The sequence below is a fragment of the Balearica regulorum genome, chromosome 29, assembly GCF_011004875.1.
Source record: "Balearica regulorum gibbericeps isolate bBalReg1 chromosome 29, bBalReg1.pri, whole genome shotgun sequence".
In the NCBI taxonomy this organism is placed as follows: Eukaryota; Metazoa; Chordata; class Aves; order Gruiformes; family Gruidae; genus Balearica; species Balearica regulorum.
This window is the reverse complement of record NC_046212.1, coordinates 1,000,817-1,021,242: the sequence shown is the minus strand read 5'-3', so window position 1 is coordinate 1,021,242 and position 20,426 is coordinate 1,000,817. Positions and strand designations below refer to the sequence as shown.

Below are 20,426 nucleotides of genomic sequence, written 5' to 3'. Positions count from 1 at the left end.
CCCCCGCCCCCCCCCCCCCCCCCAGCACCACCACCATCATTTCTGGTAAAAAACTCCCTTTGTCTTTATTCAGCATTTACAAACCCGAACCGACCCGCGCGTCCTCCCGGGGGGCGGGGGTGATGCCCCGAGCTGGGGGGGTCCGGGCTGGCCCCCCCCGGGGCAAAACCCACGGCAAAGGGGCTCCACGGGGCCTCGCAGACACCCCCCCCCCCCGCCCCGGGGCTCCCCCCAAGGCACCACGGGCACCGCAGCCCCCCCCGACCGGGGGACACCCCTCGAAGTGCCCCGGGGAGGGGGCAACCCCCCCCCCCCCCAAAAAAAAACACCCCAGTCTGGTTCCAGCAGGGAATGGGGAAACCTGGGAATGAGCCTGGGGTCCTGCTCGCCCAGACCCCCCCTCTGCCCCCACCCCAAGGAGCCCCAGACAGGGACGGACCCAGCGCCCTGCACCCGGGGAGCACCGGCAGCTGGGGGGGGGGCGGCTGGGGCACCCATGGGGCACGGCGGGAGGGGGACCCAGGGGTCCGGAGCCCAACTGATCCCCCCCCCGCTCTGAGGGGGCCTGGGCTGCCCCTCCCCAGCTCGGGGTGCTCAGGATTAGCCCCCCACCCCCCCGCTTCTACCCTACGGCAGGGAGCGGGGGCACCCCAAGGGCTTGTGCCCCCCCCCACCCCGGCCAGGCTGTGACCCCTCAGCCCCCTGCCCCGCTTCAGCCCCCCCCTTGCAGCTTTGGCTCATGCCCCCGAGGGGGATCCTTCATATCCAGTGTAAACAGTCCCGGGGGGGGCCAGGAAGGCAGCGGGGTGCCGGCAGGTCCGGGAGCTGGGGGGGCTCGGGGGGGGGGGCCCCCTACGTCCGCTGCGCATCCGCCTTGGCGAAGAGGCGGCTGTGCCAGTAGTCGGGGTTGTCGAAGGCGCAGTCCGAAGCCTCCAGGCTCCGCAGGGGTTTCATGCAGGGGGTGGGGGGCCCGGGGGGGCCGCGGCAGCCGGGGCAGCGGGGGGCCAGCACCGCTTCCATCTCCTCGTAGCCCTGCTCCTCTTCGGGGGCCGGGGCGGCCTCCCCCGGGCGCATGTCGGTGTAGCCGTCGTGGCGGGAGGGGATGCCCTCCTGCCGGGGTCCCGGCCCCCCCGCCATGCTGCCCAGCGAGCGGCTCAGCCGCGGCTGCTTGTTCATGTACTCGTAGTCCTCCTCCTCCTGCCCCCGGCCCGGGGGGGCTCCCGGGGGGGCCCCCGGCTCTGAACCCACCTCCATGTACTCGTAGCCCAGCTCCTCCAGCGAGGCCGGCCGGGGCGGGGGGGCTCCCAGGGGACCCCCGGGCCGGTGGTTCATGTACTCGTACTCCTCCTCTGGCTCCGCCACCGAGCCCCCGGTGGGGTCCGTCTCTGCGGGGTGGGGGTGAGGTGGCAGCTAATCCCCCCCTCAGTCCCCCCGGTATCCCCCCCCCTGCCCCCCAGGCCTGTCCTGAGTTTGGGGGGCGCTCTTGGCCGGACCACGGGTGGGTTCATTCCCCCCCAAAAGATGATCTTCCCCCACCTGAACCCCAACCCTGCATGAATGGGTCCCCCCACCCCTGGGGACAGGCTGCCCCCACCCCAGGAGCCCCCCCACCCCAACCCCACAAGGATGAGCCCCCACCCCGTTAACCCCAAACCCTGCAGGATGTGACATCCCCCCCTCCCGAGGACAGGCACCCCCAGACCCAGTCCTACATGCTGGGACCCCCCCAACCCTGCCCAGATGGGACCCCCACCCCCAAAGGCTGCACCCCTCACCCCGTCCGGTGCAGTTGGGGGTGACGTAGCCGTTGGCGTCCTCCTCGCTGCCCTCGGTGCTGGGGGGCGGGGGGGGGAAGCTCTCCCGCTGGGACAGGTAGGCGCTGTCCCCCCGCGAGCGCAGGCTGCGGCAGAGGCTCCCCGAGAGCGACCCCCCCTCGGCCAGGTCCAGCTCCGAGGCCGTGCCCCGGCCCTCCGACGACTCCGACACCGTCCGCCCCAGGGACTCCTGACGGCTGCGCCGCGGCGGCCGGTACCCCCCGCCCTGGGGGACATGGGGCTGAGAGGGGGGGGTCGCCCCTGCAGACCCTGGCCCCCCCCATCCCACCACCCCACGGCCACCGCCTCACCTCCCACTGCCCCAGCGACTCTTTGCCCCCCTGCCCTGGCACCCCATGGTCACCCCACAGCCCCCCAGCCCCCCTCGTTGTCCCCCCCCCAGCACCCCTCGTTGTCCCCCCCTCCCTGCGGGTACCTGGCGGCCGCTGCCGAGGCCGGGCTGGTTCATGGGGATGTAGCCGGCCGGGGGGCTGAGCAGGCTGGGGCTCTGTGGGGGGACAGGGGGGGTTGACACCCAGCGGGGGGGGCCCAGACCCCCCACCCCACCCCACTGCGGGTCCCGCCAGGGCTCAGAGGGGACGACGGGGAAGGGGGGACCCGTGGGTTGGCCCCACATCCCACCTGCATGGTGGGGGTTCAGGGCTGGGAGACCCCCCCACCCTGCCCAGGACCCAGCCCCAGAGCCCCCAGACCTGGGGGGGGGGGCAGAGGGGTCTCACCCGGGCGCAGCTGCCCCGTGGGCGCTGGGGGTAGAGTCCGGTGGCGAGGCCGAAGGAGGCGTCCAGCTCCTCCTCCTCCTCCAGCTCCAGCGTCTCCATGTCATCCAGCTCTTTGTCGCTGAGGGTGGGGGGCTCGGCGGGCGGCGCAGCACCGCTCTCCTGCTGCGGGGACGGCCACATCAGGGGCTGCGGGGCCGGGGGGCCGCGGGAGGGGGGGTCACACTTACCTTGATCACCAGGTAGCGCGGGGGGTCGCGGGCCATGCGGGTGAACTCGTTCGCCAGCTCCTTGAAGGTGGGACGGATGTTCTCATCGATCATCCAGCCTGGGGGGACGGCGGGGGGCTGAGAGACGGGACCTGGCCCCGGGGAGGGGGACGGGATGGGGACGGGACCCTCCCTGGGGATGGGGACAGGGACGGGAGCAGGATTTTGTGATGAGGATGGGATGGGGACAGGACCAGGACCCTCCCTGGGGATGGGGACAGGATGGGGACAGGGACAGGACCCTCCCCGGGGATGGGGACAGGATGGGGACGGGAGCAGGATTCTGCCGTGGGGATGGGGACAGGACCAGGACCGTCCCCGGGGAGGGGGCTGCAGGCAGTGGCCCCCCACTCACACTTCACCATCACCATGTAGACGTCGATGGTGCAGATCTGGGGCTGCGAGAGCCGCTCGCCCTTCTCCAGCAGGTCGGGCACCTCGGCCAGCCGTATCCCGGCGTAGGGCTCGGACCCGAAGGTCATCATCTCCCAGAGCGTCACGCCTGCGGGGACGGTCCCCCGTCAGCCCGGGGAGGGGGCCGCAGGGGCCGCGGGGGACAGGGGACCGGCGCTCACCGTAGCTCCAGACGTCGCTCTGGTGCGTGTACTTCCCGAAGTGGATGCTCTCCAGCGCCATCCATTTGATGGGCGTCTGCAAAGAAAGGCGGGGTGTGGGGGGACGTGGATGGGGGGGACACGGGGATGGGGCGGGGGGACACCCGGCAGGGCAGGGGGCACGGAGGGGACGGGACGCCCCGGGGTGCTGGGTATAGTGGAGAGGAGGGGATGCAGGGGGTACTGGGGGGGGCGTGGGGCAGGAAGGGGGGACCATGGGGGGGGTCCCTGCTGCGCACCCACCTTGACCTCGTTGTAGAAATACTTCTTGTCGTCGGGGTAGAGGAGGTCGGCGATGCCGAAATCGGCCACCTGAGCCTGGCTGGGGGACTTGAGCAGCACGTTGCGGGCGGCCAGGTTGCGGTGCACCATGCGGTGCTCCTCCAGGTAGTACATGCCCTGGGACAGGAGGTCGGGGGGGGTCGGGGGGGTGAGCGGGGCCGTGGGGACACACACACCCCCCCCCCAATCCCAGGGACTCACCTTGGCCACCTGGACGCACCAGTTGAGCAGGAGCTGGGGGCTGATGCTGTCGCGGTTCTTGCGGACGTAGTCGAGCAGGGAGCCCAGCGGCAGGAGCTGCGTCACCAGCTGGAGCTGGGGGCCGGGGCAGATGCCCAGCAGCCGCACGATGTAGGCATGGTCCAGGCTGCCGATGGCCAGCATGTGCTGCGGGGACAGCGTCAGCCACGGCCGAGCCCCCCTCGCCGCCTGCGGGGACCCCCCCCCCCCAGGGAGCAGGATCTGGCCCGCGTCCCCCTCCTTCCCCGGACTTACGTCGGTGACGGCGTGGAAGGACTGCTGCCCGCTCCAGTCCTGGATCACCTTGATGCTCACCGGGATCTTGATGGAGTCCCCGTCGGGGATCCAGATGCCCTGGGGGGACGGGATGCCCCAGTGAGCGCCGCGTCCGGCCCCGGCTGAGCCCCCCCATCCAGCCCCCCGCTCACCTTGTGCACGGTGCCAAAGACACCGGAGCCCAGCACCTTCAGCCGCTTCAGCTCCGTCTCCTTGAAGATGCGGGCCAGCACCTTGTTGGCTTTTTCACTGGGGTCCAGCGGCTCCAGGCTCTGCCGGGCAGGAGACGGGGAATGGGGACGGGGACGGGGACGGGGGTGGAAGCAGGTAGGGATGGAGACCTGGGATGGGCACGGGCTGGGTGGGAACGGCTACGGACAGGGATGGAGCCGGGGACGGGTCCCACACCCCTCCTGCCTGTCAACCCCCCCTCCCCATGGCCCCAGGGCTCCCCCCAGGACTGGGACCCCCTGGGCACGGCCGCCCCACTCACCTCCCCCCTCTCCAGGTAGCGCCGCATCGCCCGCTTCTTCTGGATCTTCTTGCCCCGCCAGTAGAGGAGGGCGAGGAGGACGCAGGAGCAGGAGAGGAAGAGCCCCCCGACCACCATCACCGCGATCACCGTCGGCGTTTTCCTGGCCGCGGGAGGAGGACAGGGCTGAGCTCCCGGTGCCGGCAGGTCCTGGCCCACCGCCGCTCCCCACGCGCTTCCCACGGCCCTGCCTGTTGTGGCAGAGCCGCAGTGCAGCACGGCACAGCATGGCACGGTGTGGCATGGCACGGCATGGCGTGGCACAGCATGGCGCAGCATGACACGGCACAGCATGGCGTGGCATGACACGGCACAGCATGGCACAGCATGGCACGGTGCAGCACGGCACAGCATGGCACGGTGTGGCACGGCACAGCATGGCACGGTGTGGCATGGCACAGCATGGTGTGGCACAGCATGGCACAGCATGGCACAGTGCGGCACGGCGCGGCACATCAGGGCACGCCATGGCATGGCGCAGCGTGGCACCATGCAGCACAACGTGGCACGGCACAGCAGCGCATGGCACAGCGCGGCACCACGCACCAGGGCACGGCACAGCCCAGCACGGCAGCGCCCTGGGGCCCCCGCAGCCCCCCCCCGCCGCGGTACCTGGAGACGGGCAGGGGCTCCCCCAGACAGTCCCGCAGCAGCGGCCCCAGGCACCTGCGGAGACAGAGCCCGGGGGTGAGATGGGGTGCGGGGGTCCCCTCCTCCGGCCGGACGCTGGGTCCCGGAGCCCCCCCGCACCCCAGCGCACCCGCGGGTGCAGTTCTCGTGGCACGGCCGGCACTCGCGGCTGGCGTCGGGGTACTTGTAGATGGGGCCACGCTCGCCCAGGATGCCCTCGGGGCAGCTCTCCACGCAGTGGGGACCGTCCCGGTAGTGGGCACAGCGGGTGCAGGTGTCGGCGCCCTGCGGGGCAGGAGGGCACGTGAGGACCCACGGGGACGGTGTCGTCGCCGCCGCGGGTCCCTGGCCGGAGCCGTACCGAGCCGTTGCAGGTGACGTTGCCCTCTATGCGCTCGCACTCGGGGTGGCACTCGAAGCACTCGCCCCCCTGGGCGAACTCCCGTGTCTCCCTGCGGGGACAAGGCAGGGTCACCAGCCCACCCTGGGGTCCCCAGCCCCCACCAGTGCCCACCCCCAGGGTCCCCAGCCCCCACCAGTGCCCACCCTGGGCTCTTCCCCCCACCTCCAGGGTCCAGCCCACCCCAGTGCCGACCCCGCTGCCCACCCTGGGGTCCCCAGTCCATCCCAGGGTCCCCAGCCCACCCCCCCGGGTCCCCAGCCCCCATCAGTGCCCACCCTGGGGTCCCCAGGCCCCCCCCAGGGTCCAGCCCAGCCCGGTGCCAACCCTGCTGCCCACCCTGGGGTCCCCAGCCCCCCCCCGGGTCCCCAGCCCCCATCAGTGCCCACCCTGGGGTCCCCAGTCCATCCCAGGGTCCCCAGCCCCCCCCCAGGGTCCAGCCCACCCCGGTGCCGCCCCCCCCGTCCCCCCAGACCCCCTGACCCCTGGGTGAAGCGGCAGGTTGGCACGCAGACGCCGCGCCGGCTGTAGTGTCGGCAGGCCAGGCACTGCGTGGGGCCGGGACCCCAGCAGCCCTTGGCGGAGCACAGCGGGTCGCACACCTTCCCCTCTTGCTCTGCAGGGAGGGCAGGGGGCTCAGAGCGGGGTCCCCGGCCGCCCCCGCGCCCCTCCGGCCCCCCACTCACCGCACTTGCCGCGGGGTTTGTTGTTGCGGATGTCGAGGTCGGCGCGACGGCGGCTCAGGGCTGCCCACTGCACGGTGTGGAGGTAGCAGAGCCGGTGGTTCTCCGTGATGTAGACCCTGCCCGCGCTCACCTCCCGCAGCGAGCGCAGCCCCAGCGACGTCACGTTCTCGTTCTTCATGATCAGCAGGGAGAAACCCCGGCTGCGGGGAGAGCGTCAGGGTGGGGGGGACCCCGGGGGGGTGGCTGTTCCGAGAGAGATGGGGGGGGTGCACCTGCCAACCCCGAGGGGATGGGGGGACGGGCGGGGATGGGGGTGACGGGGGGTGCAGGGACGGGGGACGTGGGGACAAGGGACAACGGGGGGATGCAGGGACGGGGGACGTGGGGACAAGGGACAACGGGGGGATGCAGGGACGGGGGACGAGAGGGATGCAGCAATGGGGGATGCAGGGACGGGGATGACGGGGACACAGGGACAAGGGACATGAGAGGGATGTGGGGATGGGGGATGATGAGGGATGGGGGACGACAGAGGATGGAGGGACAAGGGACAACAGGGGGATGCAGGGATGGGGGTGATGGGGGGACACAGGGACAAGGGACAACAGGGGATGCAGGAACGGGGGACACAAGAGGGATGCGGGGATGGGGGACGGAGGGACACGGGGATGGGGGGACAGAGGGACAAGGGACGATGGGGGGACGGAGGGACAGGATGATGCAGGATGCAGGGACAGGGGACACAGGGACAGAGGATGATGGGGGACAGAGGGTCAGGGGACGCCGGGGGACAACAGAGGGGTGCAGGGCTGGGGGACGCTGAGGGACGCAGGACACAGGGAAGGGGGTGGGGAGGTGCCAGGTGGGGGCTGCGGGGCCGGGGACTCACTTGTACAGGCTCCGTCCCCCGATGGTGACGAGGTTGGAGAAGACGCTGAAGTTGTGCATGTGCTTGGGCCAGGACTGGATGTTCAGGTACCCTGGGGGAACGGGGGTCAGGGTGGGGGGGGTCCCGGCGGGGGTGTCCCCGGTGTCCCCCAGCCCCACCGCTCACCCGTGATCTCCCGCACCGTCCGGAAGACGTTCAGCTTCTCGGGGTCCAGCGCTGAGATGTTGCGCCAGGGATCCCTGCGGAGCCGGAGCCGTCAGCCGGGGGGGGTGTGTGTGTGGGGGGGGGCTGCACCCCCTGCCCCCGGCCCCCCCGGCCCCCCCAGCCCTCACCCCTCCAGGCCGGTGATGAGGAAGTCCAGGTTGCCCAAGATCTTGGTGCAGTTCACGAAGGTGTCGATGTTGCTGGAGTCCACGGTCTGGTACTTGCTGCCGGCGCCGGTGCCCTCGCAGGCTGCGGGATGGGGATGGTGGGGGCTCGTCCTGTGGCCCCCGGCCCCCCCAGCCCCAGCGGTCCCCCCCAGACCCCTACCCTTGGGACACAGCCCCGAGCAGGGCTCGCACATCTTCAGCCCGTTCTTCTCCACCTCCATCTTGTCGTTGGGGCAGGCGCGGACGCAGGAGCTCTGGTCCACCACGAAGTTGTCTGCGGGGAGACCCTCGCGGTTTAGAGCCCGGCCCCCACCCCGAGCCGTGCCCCCCCCCCCAGCACCCCCCTGCACCCCGGCTCACGCGGGCAGTTCCGGACGCAGATGCCCCCGTACTGGTACTTGGTGTCGGGGTTGGGCTCCAGCTGGAAGGTCAGCTTGTTGTAGATGAGGGGCTGGGGGCAGAGCGGCACGCACGCCCCGCTGTCGTTGAAGTGCCGGCAGGCCTGCGGGACGGACGGACGGACGGGTGGGGGCACGGCCACACGGGCCCATGGACACACGGACGTCTGCCGCCCGACGCAGAGAGCATCGCCCTGCACCCATCCCACGGACGGACAGACGGACAGACATCCCCCCCCCCCCACCCACCCACGCGGGGGGACAGGGATAAGCTCCCTCGGGGGGCGCAGATGCAGGCAGGGGGATGCAGGGACAGACGGATGGACGGACGCTGCTCAGCACCACCCCCCCCCCCGGCACGTACGAAGCAGTGTGTCTGGAGGGGGCCGGTGCAGCCCCCCGCGCACTCCTCGTGGCAGCACTCGTTGGGCGCCCGCCCGAAGCAGCGCCCGTTGCACTGGGGGGCACAGATCGTCTTCGTCACTGCGGGGAGGCGAGGGTGAGCAGTGATGGGGGGGGGGGATCCAGCCCCGGCCCCCCCCCCCTCCAGCCCCCCCCGGTACCCACGTTTCTGGCAGTCCTCAGGGCCAGGTCCCCAGCAGTGCCCACCGCAGCTCTCGTGGCACGGGGCGCCTGCGGGGGAGCAGCAGGGTCACCCCAAACCGGGGCGGGGTGTGTGTCACCCCCCCCAGCCCCCCCCGTACCCCCCCCCACGCACAGGCCTTGCCGTTGTCCCCCACAACGGGCTCCAGGCGGGGGTCCCGCATGATGTCCCGCCACTCCACCGTCTCCACGTGGCAGAGCTGCGCGTTCTTCTCGATGTAGACGCCACCGGCCAGGATCTCTGCGGGAGGGGGGGGATGACCGGTGGGTGATGGGGAGCTGTGCCCCCCCCCCAGCCCTGCCTGGTACCGGCCCCACAACGAGGGCACAGCACCGCTCCAGGATGGGGACCACGATGGGGACAGGGACGCTCCGGGATGGGTCCCGGCACACAAGGGGGGGGTCTCAGTGGCGCGGGGAGGGGGGGGTCCCACCTGTGAGCTGGTTGAGGCCGAGCTGGCGCAGGGCGTGGGTGGTGTTGGGGTTGTAGTTGAGCAGGACGAAAAGCGCGTACTTCTCCTCGTAGAACTGCGTCCCGCGGATGACGCGCAGGTTCTGCAGCGGCAGCGAGGCGAAGACGTTCATGGCGATCAGGATGTAGCCCGTCACCTCCCGGATGGTCTGCGGGGCAGCGGCACGCGTCAGCCCGGCGAGCGCGGACCCCCATGTGTGTGTCATGCGTGTCCCCCCCGCGTGCCCCCCGCTCACCTGCAGGAAGGAGAGGTCCTGCGTGTGGTCGATGAGGACGATCTCCAGGTTGCCCATCACGATCTCGCAGTTGTTGTACATCTTGTGCAGCGTCTGGTACTGGTGCTGGGCATCCCCCGTCACGCTCAGCCCGTTCAGCGTCCCCGCGCACACTACGAGCACAGCGCCCTGTTGCCCACCGTGCCCATCCCCACGGCGGCCGTGTGTGTCCCATTGTCCCCCCCCCAGTGACCATGTCCCTCTGCCGTGGCCACGTCCCCCAGTGGTGGTCATGGCCCTGTGCCCCCCTTGATGGCCACGGGGGTCCCCCCCCCCGAGCTGGCCGTGTCCTGCCCCAGATGGCCATGGCCCCCCCGTGGCGACCGGGTCCCCTCCTCGACGGTCGTGTCTCTGTCCCTCCCGTGCTGGCCGTGCCCCCCCCTTGCCCTCTGCAGCGTCCCCGACCCCCCCAGGGTGTGTGTCCCCCCACGCTGGCCACGGGGGTGCCCCCACAGCGTCCCTGTCCCCGCCATAGCGGTGCCCCCCACATAGTCCCCCGCGTTGTCCCTGCCATGGGGGCGGCGGTGCCCGGGGCGGGGGGTGACGGTTGCTCCCCCACCCTCCCCTCCCCAGCACGGCGCCCAAACCGGCCGGGCAAGGGTTGCGCAAGGCGGGTGCCGCGGGCATGGCCCCCGCACGGCACACCCGCAACGCCCGGACTTCGGACCCAGCTGCCGGTGCAACCCATCCCGCCTCGACGCCCGGGTCCGGGGTGGGGGCCGAGGGGGGGCCCGGCCGCCCACGTCCCCCCAGAGCTTGGGGGTGGGGGGCGGTGGGCACTAAGGGGGCCCCGGGGTTAATGATTGCCCGGCCCCCCGCGCCAGGACGGACAGGGCCCCTTTGTGCGCGGGGCAGGATGCGGCCCCCTCCCCGCAGCCGCACAAAGGGGCGATTGTGGTGAGCGGGACGGGGGGAGGCCGAGCCCCCCGAAAGCGGCGGGAGAGCCAGCACCCCCGGGGGCAGAGCGGGGTGCGGCCCCCCCGGCCCAGCACAGACGTGACTCAGGCCCCGGCGCGGGGGGGCCGCGGGTGGGTAAATGGCAGCTTTGTCCGGCCCCGGTGTGGGGGCAGAGAAGGGCCTGAGCCCCCTCCCGGGGGCAGCTGCAGAGAACGGGCAGCTCGGTGCACGCATGGGAAGGGGCGTGGGGCCAGCACCCCCCCCCAGCCACGGCCTGCGCTCCCCCCCCCCACCATGGGCCGGAGCTATTTTAATAGGGAAGGGGCTATAAAAAGGTCCCAGCTGCGTCGGGGCACGGCCCCCAGCCCCAATGCCCTGGGGATGGGCACGGTGGGGCCCAAAGAGGGGGGAGCTGGGACCCCAAAAAAACAACCAGGGGTGCCGGAGGCAGCTGGAACCTGCTCGGAGGGGGTCCCCAGGCTGCTGGGGGGCAGAACGCGGCCCCCCCCGGGAGCCCCGTGGCCAGTAACGAGCAGCACGTTTGGGTGTCGCTGGGGAATCATCAACAGCCACTCGAAGGGTCCCACCAGAGCCTGGGACCCCCCTCGGCACCAGCTCCCGGCAAACCCAGGCACGAGGGGCTGCGGGCGCCCGGCCCCCGGGGTGCACCTGCCCGTGGGGAGGGGGGGTGAGGGCCGGGGCCCCCCCCAGGCACCGCCGTGGCGGGGTGTTATCAGCGCGGGGCCCCGTTGGCAGCTCCGGCACGTCGCCTGCTATCTGCCGCGTGCCACTGCGCCGCCGCGGCCCCCCGGCCCCCGCCGCCAGGAATAGCACCAGGGGACCAGGGAGGGGGCCTGGGGAGCCGGGGTGGGGGGGACACGGGCAGACAGACCCGACCTCCTGCCCTCGGCCCCGCAGGCGGCACAAAGGGGGTCTGTGTGCGTGGGGCCGGATCCTGTCCCCGTCCCCAAACAAAGGGGCTCTGAGCGGGGGATGAGGATGAGGATGGGGGAGTGGGGCTGGTCGCTCGCCCCGATGCTGGAACTTGGGCACCTGTGGGTGCCGGGGTGGGAACTGGCCGGACCCCCGCACGAGCCGGACCCCCGCAGCAGCCGGACCCCCGCACACAGCAGCCCACGGCGTCGCCGGCGGCACACGGCGCAGCGGAGGTGCCGAGGGTCTGGGCGTGCCCCCCGCGTGCCGTCGGTGCGGCCCCCACACCTGGGTGCCCCGGCACGTCGGCGGGTGACGCCGGCCCCACCTTCACGTCCAACCCTCGGTGTTTTCCTTGTGGGGCAGAAAAACAACTCCCGGGTGAACCCGGCCCTTCCGGGAGCGTCTCCTGCTCCCCCCGGTCGGGGCGCGGGGGGGGGGCCCCGGGGCGGGCAGGGTTGGGGTCCCCTCGGAGGGGTCCCCCCGGGGGTCTCCCCTGTCCCGGATGGATCCCGGTGGCATCGGCGGTTCCCGACCCCGCAGCCTAAAATTAGCCCCGGCAGCTGCGGGGGGCGCAGGTGTCTCTGCCCGGGGCGGGGGGGGGACACCGAGCCCCGGCCCCGCCGCCGGCACCGACCGAGCCGCAGCCCCGAGGGGGCTTTGCCGGTCCCGGTCCCTCCCGGGGCTGCGGGGGTCTCCCCGGTCGCGGCGCGGAAGGTCCCGGGAGGCTGCGGGATCCGCCGCGATCGGGATCCTGCACCGACGGGATCGGGACCACCGGGACCACCCGGACCCCGGAGCCCTCCCGGTCCCCTCCGAGCGCTCCCGACCCCGCCGCTCCGTCCCGGGACCCCCCGAGCGCCGCGGCAGCCCCCGGTGCCCGTCCCCGCCGTGCAGCCCCGGCCGCCCCGGTCCCGCCGGGATCCCCGCACGCTGCCGGTGCCGCCCCCGGTCCCCGCCGCTCACCTGCCTGCGCGGAGCCCGGCGCCGGGGCGCGGAGCAGCAGGAGCAGCAGCAGCAGCAGCGCCCGGGGCCGGTGCCCGGGCCGGTCCATCGCGGCTCCTCTCCGCGGGCCGGCTCGCAGGGCCCGGCGGCTGCGGCGTGCCCGGGCGCGGCGGGGGGAATGCACCTGGCGCGGGGCCGCCGGGGCGGGACGGGGCCGGGACGGGCGGGGCGGTGGCGGGCCCCCCCCCCCTCCCCCGAGCAGCCCGGCCCAGGACCCGCCCGCCGCACCCCGGGGCAGCGGCACCGGGACCCCCCACCCCGGGTCGGGCACCCCCGGGACCCGCCGCCGGGCACGGCCCCCCCCCCCCCCCCCGTCAGGTGCAGCCCGGTCCCGCTGTGTCCGTCCCCGCCCCCCCCCCCCCCCCCCCGCCAGCCCAAGCCCGACCCCGCTGCAGCCCCCCGGGGCAGAGGTCTGGCCCCACTGCAGGCCCCCCCCCCCCCGGGCAAAGTCTGACCCCACCGGGTGCAGCCCGGTCCCGCTGTGCCCCCACCTGGCCCCTGTGCCCCCCCCCCAGCAGTCTGGCCCCCCCCCCAGCAAAGGCCTGGTCCCTCTGTGGCCCCCCAACCCCCCCCCCCCATAGGGCAAGGCCTGGCCCTATTACAGCCCCCCAACACTGCCTGGAAAGGGGGGGGGGGGAGGGGGGGGGCATCTGGCCCCCCAGCCCCATTCAGCACCTGGGGTGAAGCTCAACCCCCCCAACACCCCCCACCCTCCCCAGGGAACACCCAGCACTGCTGGGGGGTGGTTAGTGGTGCCCCCCCTCCAGGTAGGTCCTGGTCCCAGGCAGGATTTGGGGCACAAACAGCACCCACCTCCAGCAATGCCAGGTTTGAGGGCCCTGGGGGGGGTTGTGGGGCACAGGACCAGCCCCCAACACCTTCCAGGTGTCCATCCATCCACCCACCCCCCCACCAGGACTGCACCAGTGGGCAAAGCACCCCCAGCCCTGCAGGACACCAGCCCCCCCCTCTGCACAGCTTCCCAGGGTGAGCTCAGAGCCCCCCCCACTGCACCCCCCTCCCAAGAAGGGGGCAGGGAGCCCCCCCCCATTGCCCCACTCACTCCCCCCCAGCCCCAAAGAGACGCACACACCCCCCCCGGCCCCCCCAGCCCCAGAGGCGCGGAGCCGAGCTCAGAGCAAGATCCTTTATTCAGCCCACGCTGGGGACGACGCTCAGCCGGAGTCTCCTCACATGGGCTTGGGGGGGGGCCGGGGGGCAGCACCCTGCGGGGGGAAGGAGATTGTCAGCCAGATCTGAGAGATGCAAACCCCCAACTTCCCCCCAGAGCCCCCCCAATACGTACGGCGGGTCTGAAGCGGGGCGGGGGGGTCCGGTCCTTGCGGGCCTCCCGCGAGCGGTTCCGCACCACCTTGCTGTGGATGGCGCAGCTGACGCAGTAATGCAGCTTCACGTACAGCTTGGGCAGGACGTAGGCTGGGGGGGGCGAGAGGGGGGGGTCAGCGGCCCCCACTCACCCCAAAACACCTCTGGGCACAGGGCTCTGGCTCCCCAGTCCCCCCACCCGTGGATGGGGGAGCATGGGGGGACACCCCACCGTACCCCCCGGCCTTACAGTCGAAGACGCTGGCCTCCGAGATGTCCCTGACGGCCGCGGCCTCCACGATGTTCCTGATGACGAACTTCTTGATGGCCTTGTCCTTGGGCACGCAGCGGGCGCAGTTGGTGCAGCGGATGGGCTGGACATGGCCGCGGCCCTTCTTGGCCCGGCCGTTGTTCCTCCTCTTCTTCGTCTTGGGGAGGGGAGAGGATGAACCTGACAGCCCCCACCACCCCCCGACAGGCACCGGCGGAGCCCCGAGAGCCCCACTGCCCCCCCCCCCCCGCCCCCTCCGGGCCCAGCACAGCCCCGGCGCTGCCCCCCACAACCGCCCCCCAGCACCCCCTGACCCCCCCCTGCCCCGCACGGGCCCCTCCGGCCCCCCCCGCCCCACACGGGCCCTATAGCCGCGCTGCGCCCCCCACCATCCCCCGCCCCCCACAGGCCCCTGCGGGTTCCCGCTGGCCCCGGCCCCCCCCCCGTGACCCCACACACCCCCCCGGCACCCTCAGGTCCCCTCGGGCCCCCCCCCCGGGCCCCACACGCCCCCCCCGCACCCCACACGCCCCCCCCGCACCCTCGGGCCCCCCCCGGGCCCCCCACGCCCCCCCCGGCACCCTCAGGTCCCCTCGGGCCCCCCCCGCACCCTCGGGCCCCCCCCGGCCACGCCGCGCTCACCATCTCGCTGCCGGGGCGGCGAAAGAAGACCCGGCCACCGCACCGCCGCCCTTATATATCAAGGCCGCCGCCCGGAAGCGCCTCCGCCACCGCCCCGCCGCCGCCCCCGTGCCGAAGATCTCCTCAGACCTCCTCGCAGCGGCTCCGCCGACGGGGCTGGGGTGGGCGCGGGGCGGGCGGAGCCGGTGCTGGGCCGCGGCGGCGGCGGCGGTGGAGGGACTACTTCTCCTCGCCGCGGCGGAGGATTCCCGCGCGACGGAAGGCGTGAGAAAACCGACGCGCGCCATTCGTCGCGGGCTGCGTGTGCCGTCATCCCCCCCGCGCGCGCCCCGCGGGGGACGCTGGGAGATGTAGTCCTGGGGGGGAAATGGGGGTCACGTGTCCTGCACCCCCCCCCCCCCCGGCGTCCCACGGGGGGGCCCCGCGTGTCCCACCCGTTGTGGGGGTCCCCACGAGTGTCTGGGCCCAGAGGGGACCCCCGGTGTCCTCCCCCCCCCCAGCCCCCTCCCACCCCTCGAGGGGGTCCCCACCATCAGTGCTCGGGGGGGGGGGGGTAGGGCACCCCGAGCATCCCCCCCCCAAAAAAAACCCCCCCAACCCCTCCCTAGAGGGAACCTCCAGCATCCCCCCTCCATCCCCGGGGGGTCCCCTCCACCCCCCACCCCCCCCCCCAATCCTGGGGGACCCCAGCACGCTGCCCCCCCCCACAGAAGGGAGGCGGGAGGGGGGGGGAGGCGTTAAATTACTCCGGTTTATTTATAACAGACCTTCAGCCAGTACAGTACAAAACTTACAGTAGTAGATCTCGTTACACAAATAGGTAATTACAATATCTTACAGATACAAAAGCTCCTGCGGTCACCGGGGGGGGGACGGGACTGGGGGGGGGGGGGGGGTCAGGGGGTGTTTTTTGTCCAAAAGCGAGTCTAACCTCACAAAAAAGGGAAAAAAACAAAGACGACAGCAAATCCATTAACGATATACAAATGAAAACTCGTTAGAAAGGAAGGAGGGGGCCGTAGCCGGGGAGGGGGGCGGGGGGCCGGGGTATTGCACATCATCGTTTGTTCTTCATACATCTGATTAAAAAATATAGATATTTACACGAGTAAAGCGACCTGGAGTTTTACAAAATTCCTACATTTTTGTTTTAGACTCTTTTACAGGAAAAAGAAGAGAGAAGGAAAGAAAAAAAAAAAGAAAAAAAAAACCCCAAACCAAAACCCCAAGAGCGGTCAGAAAACTGCAGAGCTTCCATTTCGGTTTGAAAAAACCCTTTTTTGGGTTTGTTTTGGTGCTGGGGGGGGGTGTGGGCTGTGAGGGGGAGCTCCGGCTGGGAGCGAGCTGAGCCCCGCACCGACACCCACGCAGACACCGTCCCCAGAAAAGCCAGAAAGGAGGGAAAAAAAAAAAAAAAACAAACCCCAAAAAAACAACACCCCAATTAAAGTAAAATTAATAACATTAAAAGAAAAACGGGAAACAGGGGCAACGGGAGTTGCCGCCGCGTGAGGTGGTTGTGTTTGTGTCCGTAGAAAAAGGAACAGCCTTTGGTTTCATCCTCAGGAGAGCCCCGGCACGGCTGCGGGGCGTTTGATGCCGCCTGGGCCTGGGGGGGCAGCGGGACCCCCCCCGGGTGTGGGGGGGCTGCGGCCGGGGGGGCCCCGGGAGCACCGAGGAGGCGGCCGGCTCCTGCCAGGGCTCGCGCTTTATTTTTGGTTATCGGCCGCCTGCCTCCGGCCCGCTAAATCCCTTTTGGTGGGGGGGACCCTGTCCCGGGGGGGGGGGAGTGCCCGGCTCCGGACCCCCCCCCCCCCCCTCGGGGTCTCACCCCCAAAAACCAGGCGGGTCCCGGCAATCTGCCCCCGGAGCCCGGCCCCGGGAAGAGGGGTGCAGCAGGCAGCGGCTGGATGCAGCAGACGACACCCCCCAACTTCCCACCCCTCTTTCGGACACCCCCCCCCCCCCCTCCAAAGCCGGGGGAGGGCGGGGGTCCTGCTGGGGGGGCTGCTGGCGGGACCGAGGGCAAAGCTCTGGCGTCGAGGGTGCCGCCGCACCCCGACTCCTCCGTGCGAGCGGGAACAGGAACGACACCGGAGCGGGGGGGGGGACGACACCCCACCGACCCCCTGGGAATGCCGGGGGCTTTGGGGGCAGCGGGGGGGGGGCCGGGGGGGGGGGGAGCAACCCCTGCAGCAGAGCGGGCTGGAGATACTGGCCTGTGCTGAGGAAGAGGAGGAGGAGGAGATCCCAGCCAGCAGAACGGAGCCGTCACCCGGACGCTCGCCATCTTCCTGGCTTTACCTTTCCTTCGTTTAAGTGGAGCGATGGAGACCCCCCCCCCATCGCCCCCCCCGTGCGGTGCCAGGCCTACGGGGGGGCTCAAACGCCACGGGGGGGCTCAAACGCCGCGGGAAGGAGCCGCCGGGCAAACCCCGGCATCACCGGCCTGGCCCCGCAGGGAGACGGGGGGGTCCCTGCTTTATGCTCCCTGTATTTAAAGCTCGGGGCGCAGCGGCCCCCCCCCCCGCCAGGCTGGGGGGGTGTGGGGGTGTCCTGGGGGTTTTTTAGCACCTAATCTGAGATTTGCTTCGCCCCAGAGCGGGGACGGGCAATGCTCGGAGCTCCAGGCTGGCGCGTGGCACCGTGCCGTGCCGGGGAGCCGACCGGGACCGGGGCAGGAGAGGAAGAGGAGGGAGGAGAACCAGTCTCAAAAATTCAAGTGAGACTTTATGGGGAAAAAAAAAACAACAAACAACAAGAGAGTTATAAAAAGAGAAACTAAGAAGCTTAATAAATAACGGAGGGAGGTGAGAGAGGTGGGGGGGAAAAGCACAAAAAAGTCCGTTAATATTTAAATAACTCCATTTATAAAAAGGCAAATTGTTAAGAGCTCCCCCTCGTCGGGGTTGGTTTTTTTTTTTTTTTAGTTATTGATTTTTTTTTTAAATATTTTTGTAGCCAAAGTCAGTGCAAAGGAGTATAAAAGAAAAACCAACAGTTCCATGCCCTAAGGGTGGAGGGGCTGAGCTAGAGACAGAGGAAGAGTCGAGGGCGGGCTGGGGGGGGGCACAGGGAGTGGAGGGATGGGGCGGGGGGAGAGGATTTTAGCCGACTTTATGCTCGCCCCGCACTATGTGGGAGGAGAACTCGTACCGGTCCTGGCTGTGGTACCCACAGATGTTGCATTCGAAAGGGTCTCTGAAGCCGTGGCAGCCCATGTGGATGGTGAACATGACGTGGTCCAGGAAAAGGATGCGGCAGTGCTCGCACTTGAAGGCCCTGATCTGCTCCCCGTCCTCGTTGACCACCCGCAGGGCTTCTTTGGCGGAGCTGGGGGTGGAGCGGGCGGCCGGGGGTCCCTCCGGCAGTTTGGGGTCCTCTTTGGCGTAGGCTGGGCTCTGGCGGCTGCTGGCGCAGTTTCCCGCCGGCAGCTGCGAGCTTCGCTCTTCGTGGTTGCTCTCCGTGTCCGTCGAGTCCTGGCAGCCGTTGGTGGGCGATACGCCCTGGTCCCGGCCCCGGTACACCACCTGCACCCCATCCGGCACGTCCTCGTGCCCCTCGGCGGCTTCCCGGCTCCCCGGCATCTCCAGCCGGCCCGGCAGGGGCTGGATCTGGGTGTAGACGGAGCTGATGACGGGGGTGACTTCCGAGATGCAGTTTGTAGGGGGGAGCCGGAGGGGGCGAAGATGTTCCCCCCCCATCAGGGACAGGGAGCTGCCGTAGGAGGGGTCGAGGGGGTGGTGGGCCGAGACCATCTCCACGTCCTTCTCGAAGCCGGAGTTCACGTCGAAGGGGAGGTCCGAGAGGGTGAATCGCATCTGCTTCTCCCCTGCCAGGAAGGAGAGCGGCGTCAGAACAGGCAGGCTTGGTTTTGGGGTGCATCCCTGTCCCCCCTCCCGGCCCTGCCAACATCCTCTCCCTCGCCAGCACCGTGTGCGAGACGTGCCCCGTCCCCGCCGCAGGGATGAAAGGCGCTGTGCGAACACCAGCCGCGTGCCCAAGTGCGGAGTTTCAGCTCCCGGGGCGGGGGGGGTTTCCTGGCCGGGTGCTTGAGCCGCGCTTTGGCGAGCAGGGGCTCCCCCTCTCCCTCCTGTCTGCCCGGGAAGCAAAGGGGCGGGGGGGGGGAGAAAATCCCCTTACCCACGAATTTCTGAGGTGTCGATCGTTTCCGTTTGGTGAGGCTGTTCGCCAGCCGGTCAATAAACGTCGGCCGATCGGACGAGGGGTGAAGCAGAGAATCCGGCACTATCTCCAGGTCTCGCATCTCGTCACCTGGCAAGACAAGGGAAACCCGGTTCAGCTGACGACCGCGGGACGGGGCGAGCGGGATGGGGCGAGCGGGACGGGCACGCTGCGACCCAGGCCGGAGACTCCGCAGCCAGCGCTCGAGGCACGCCGCTCCTGCCCTCTGCTAGCTGGGACGGACCTACGGAAAGGCTGCCGGGCTGCCTGCTCCAGGCCCAGAGCTTACCCCGTCGGTGAATCGGTCGCAGGGGAGCGCCGGCAGCCGGTCCGCCTCCCTTCTTCATCGAGCTGCACCCGCTCCTGCCACTTTGGGGAAGAGGAGCCAGCTTCAACGGATGGAAGTGCCCTCGCTTTTCTTGCCGGCTCTCAACCCCGTCCTGGAGAGACCTGCCCCGTGCTGCTGCTGGTGAGGGCAGCTCCACCATTCCCATGCCCCGCAGGTTACGGATCATCCGGTTAAAGTGTCCATGCAGGCTTAACCGGTGAACCTCGCCGTAAGGAGCCGTGGCTCTAGCGGGACCAGGTCTGGCTCCAGAAGGGTGAGAAGCCAGGAAGGCTCCAGCTTGAGTTCTTTGCCAGCGCAACAAAGACGGGGGGTCTGTCTGCAGGCTCCGAGGAGGAGCCAGAAGGTGCTTCCAAGCCCGTTTCAGACACCTGCCCGCAGGGGTAAATCCCCTACATCGTAGTTCTGTTCTTTACGGGAAACGCTCTCGGTAGTTCTCGCACTAGAAATACGGGACAAGGGTGCGTTTCGATTCGGGGGCTTTGAAATCGGGCGGGTGGTGAGGGGAGGAACCCGGGAGGTAACACTTCGCACTTGCAGAGGTTTGCGGCATTGACCAACGCACACGCACAGCGCCTTTCATCCCATGATCGTCGGGGCACAGAGAGTTCTGGGGCTCACACCAGGGCAGCACCCCCTTTTCTAACGGGAAGGATGTCCCCGTAGCTCAACCCCGTCGGCCAGAGACGGGGCTGGAAAACAAACCCGCGTCCCCGTTTCCCACCCTGCTGGGACCCCTCCTCGCATCCCCAGGGCTCCGGCCGCCCCTCGGCACTGACCTTGCTGGCCGGCCAGCGACTGCGGTTCAGTGTTCAGACTCTGCAGGTAGTTGTGGCACCGCTCCTTGTGCTCCTCCAGCGTGCTCTGCTGCTTGTAGCTCCGGCCGCAGTAGTTGCACTTGTAGGGTTTGCCAACCGTGGGGGAGGAGACTGTAAAACAGGCAAACCGGAGCCCGGCCGTAAGAACAGACGCAGTGCCCTCGACGAAGAGCCCAGGAAAGGGCTGGACACGCATCAACGGGAGAGAAAAGTGTCAGGAATCGGTCGCCAGGAATCGGTTGCGGCGGCGCAACGACCCTCGCCGTCAGCCCACCGCGCTATCTGTCTGTGCCGCAGAGAAAGGACCTCTCCGGCATGTCTCGAGTGATAGTTTGCAGAGCTGGGAGCAAGAGCCACGACCTGCAGCTCTCAGCTTCTGCCTCAGCCTTCCTCCCGACCACCATCTACCTCAAACACAGCTACCGCACCCACCCCAGCAGCTCGGTGGCTTGGCCAGCACACAGTTGCTGTGCGGTGTGCGCAAGCTCCCCACCGGGATTCATGATAAGACACTC

General features: G+C 70.1%; 3 protein-coding genes across 10 annotated transcripts in view; all 3 read right to left on the bottom strand.

Moving 5' to 3' along the window:
- Positions 1–343: 343 nt before the first annotated feature.
- Positions 344–12,427, bottom strand: ERBB3 (erb-b2 receptor tyrosine kinase 3). 2 transcript variants are annotated; one of them, XM_075737744.1, is made up of 28 exons: positions 12,285–12,427; positions 9,450–9,601; positions 9,176–9,362; positions 8,857–8,982; positions 8,706–8,771; positions 8,503–8,621; positions 8,101–8,242; positions 7,901–8,014; positions 7,702–7,822; positions 7,535–7,608; positions 7,370–7,460; positions 6,481–6,680; positions 6,278–6,410; positions 5,756–5,846; positions 5,525–5,679; positions 5,377–5,430; positions 4,726–4,867; positions 4,385–4,504; positions 4,212–4,310; positions 3,918–4,103; positions 3,678–3,833; positions 3,396–3,471; positions 3,176–3,322; positions 2,782–2,879; positions 2,555–2,716; positions 2,251–2,322; positions 1,776–2,040; positions 344–1,385 (listed from the first exon to the last, which is right to left on the bottom strand). In XM_075737744.1, exons 1-28 carry the CDS (start codon positions 12,370–12,372, stop codon positions 853–855), a joined length of 3,969 nt encoding a protein of 1,322 aa, XP_075593859.1. In that variant the 5' UTR covers positions 12,373–12,427; the 3' UTR covers positions 344–852. The 2 variants fall into 2 exon arrangements, with proteins under 2 accessions (XP_075593859.1, XP_075593860.1); XM_075737745.1 differs by having other exon boundaries at positions 2,555–2,713.
- Positions 12,428–13,456: 1,029 nt separating this feature from the next.
- On the bottom strand, positions 13,457–14,724 carry RPS26 (ribosomal protein S26). The gene is made up of 4 exons (XM_075737737.1): positions 14,563–14,724; positions 13,900–14,077; positions 13,630–13,760; positions 13,457–13,549 (listed from the first exon to the last, which is right to left on the bottom strand). The coding sequence occupies exons 1-4, from the start codon at positions 14,563–14,565 to the stop codon at positions 13,514–13,516; spliced, it is 348 nt and encodes a 115-aa protein (XP_075593852.1). The 5' UTR covers positions 14,566–14,724; the 3' UTR covers positions 13,457–13,513.
- A 571-nt stretch (positions 14,725–15,295) lies between these two features.
- IKZF4 (IKAROS family zinc finger 4) overlaps positions 15,296–20,426 on the bottom strand; it is a 30,088-nt gene continuing 24,957 nt past the window's right edge. For 5 of the 7 annotated variants that reach the window (XM_075737903.1, XM_075737906.1, XM_075737904.1 and 2 more), the window contains 3 exons: positions 19,873–20,022; positions 18,706–18,837; positions 15,296–18,394 (listed from right to left, as the gene is read on the bottom strand). In XM_075737903.1, coding sequence (XP_075594018.1) covers positions 17,670–18,394; positions 18,706–18,837; positions 19,873–20,022 — 1,007 coding nt within the window. In that variant the 3' untranslated portion in view covers positions 15,296–17,669. The remainder of the gene's footprint in view (positions 18,395–18,705; positions 18,838–19,872; positions 20,023–20,426) is intronic. The other 2 variants (XM_075737905.1, XM_075737907.1) reach the window with 1 other exon arrangement.

What these genes read in the sequence shown, in the direction of transcription:
- RPS26 (XM_075737737.1), bottom strand. An exon ending in GGAGGCCAGCGTCTTCGACT is followed by an intron (nt 13,761 to 13,899) that starts GTAAGGCCGGGG and finishes CGCCCCCCCCAG; the next exon opens with CCTACGTCCTGCCCAAGCTG. An exon ending in CGCCCCGCTTCAGACCCGCC is followed by an intron (nt 13,550 to 13,629) that starts GTACGTATTGGG and finishes TTCCCCCCGCAG; the next exon opens with GGTGCTGCCCCCCGGCCCCC.
- ERBB3 (XM_075737744.1), bottom strand. Translation starts at nt 12,372, where the DNA reads ATGGACCGGCCCGGGCACCGGCCCCGGGCGCTGCTGCTGCTGCTGCTC. An exon ending in CCCTGAGGACTGCCAGAAAC is followed by an intron (nt 8,622 to 8,705) that starts GTGGGTACCGGG and finishes GCCTCCCCGCAG; the next exon opens with TGACGAAGACGATCTGTGCC. An exon ending in CCCCAACTGCACCGGACGGG is followed by an intron (nt 1,386 to 1,775) that starts GTGAGGGGTGCA and finishes CCCACCCCGCAG; the next exon opens with AGACGGACCCCACCGGGGGC.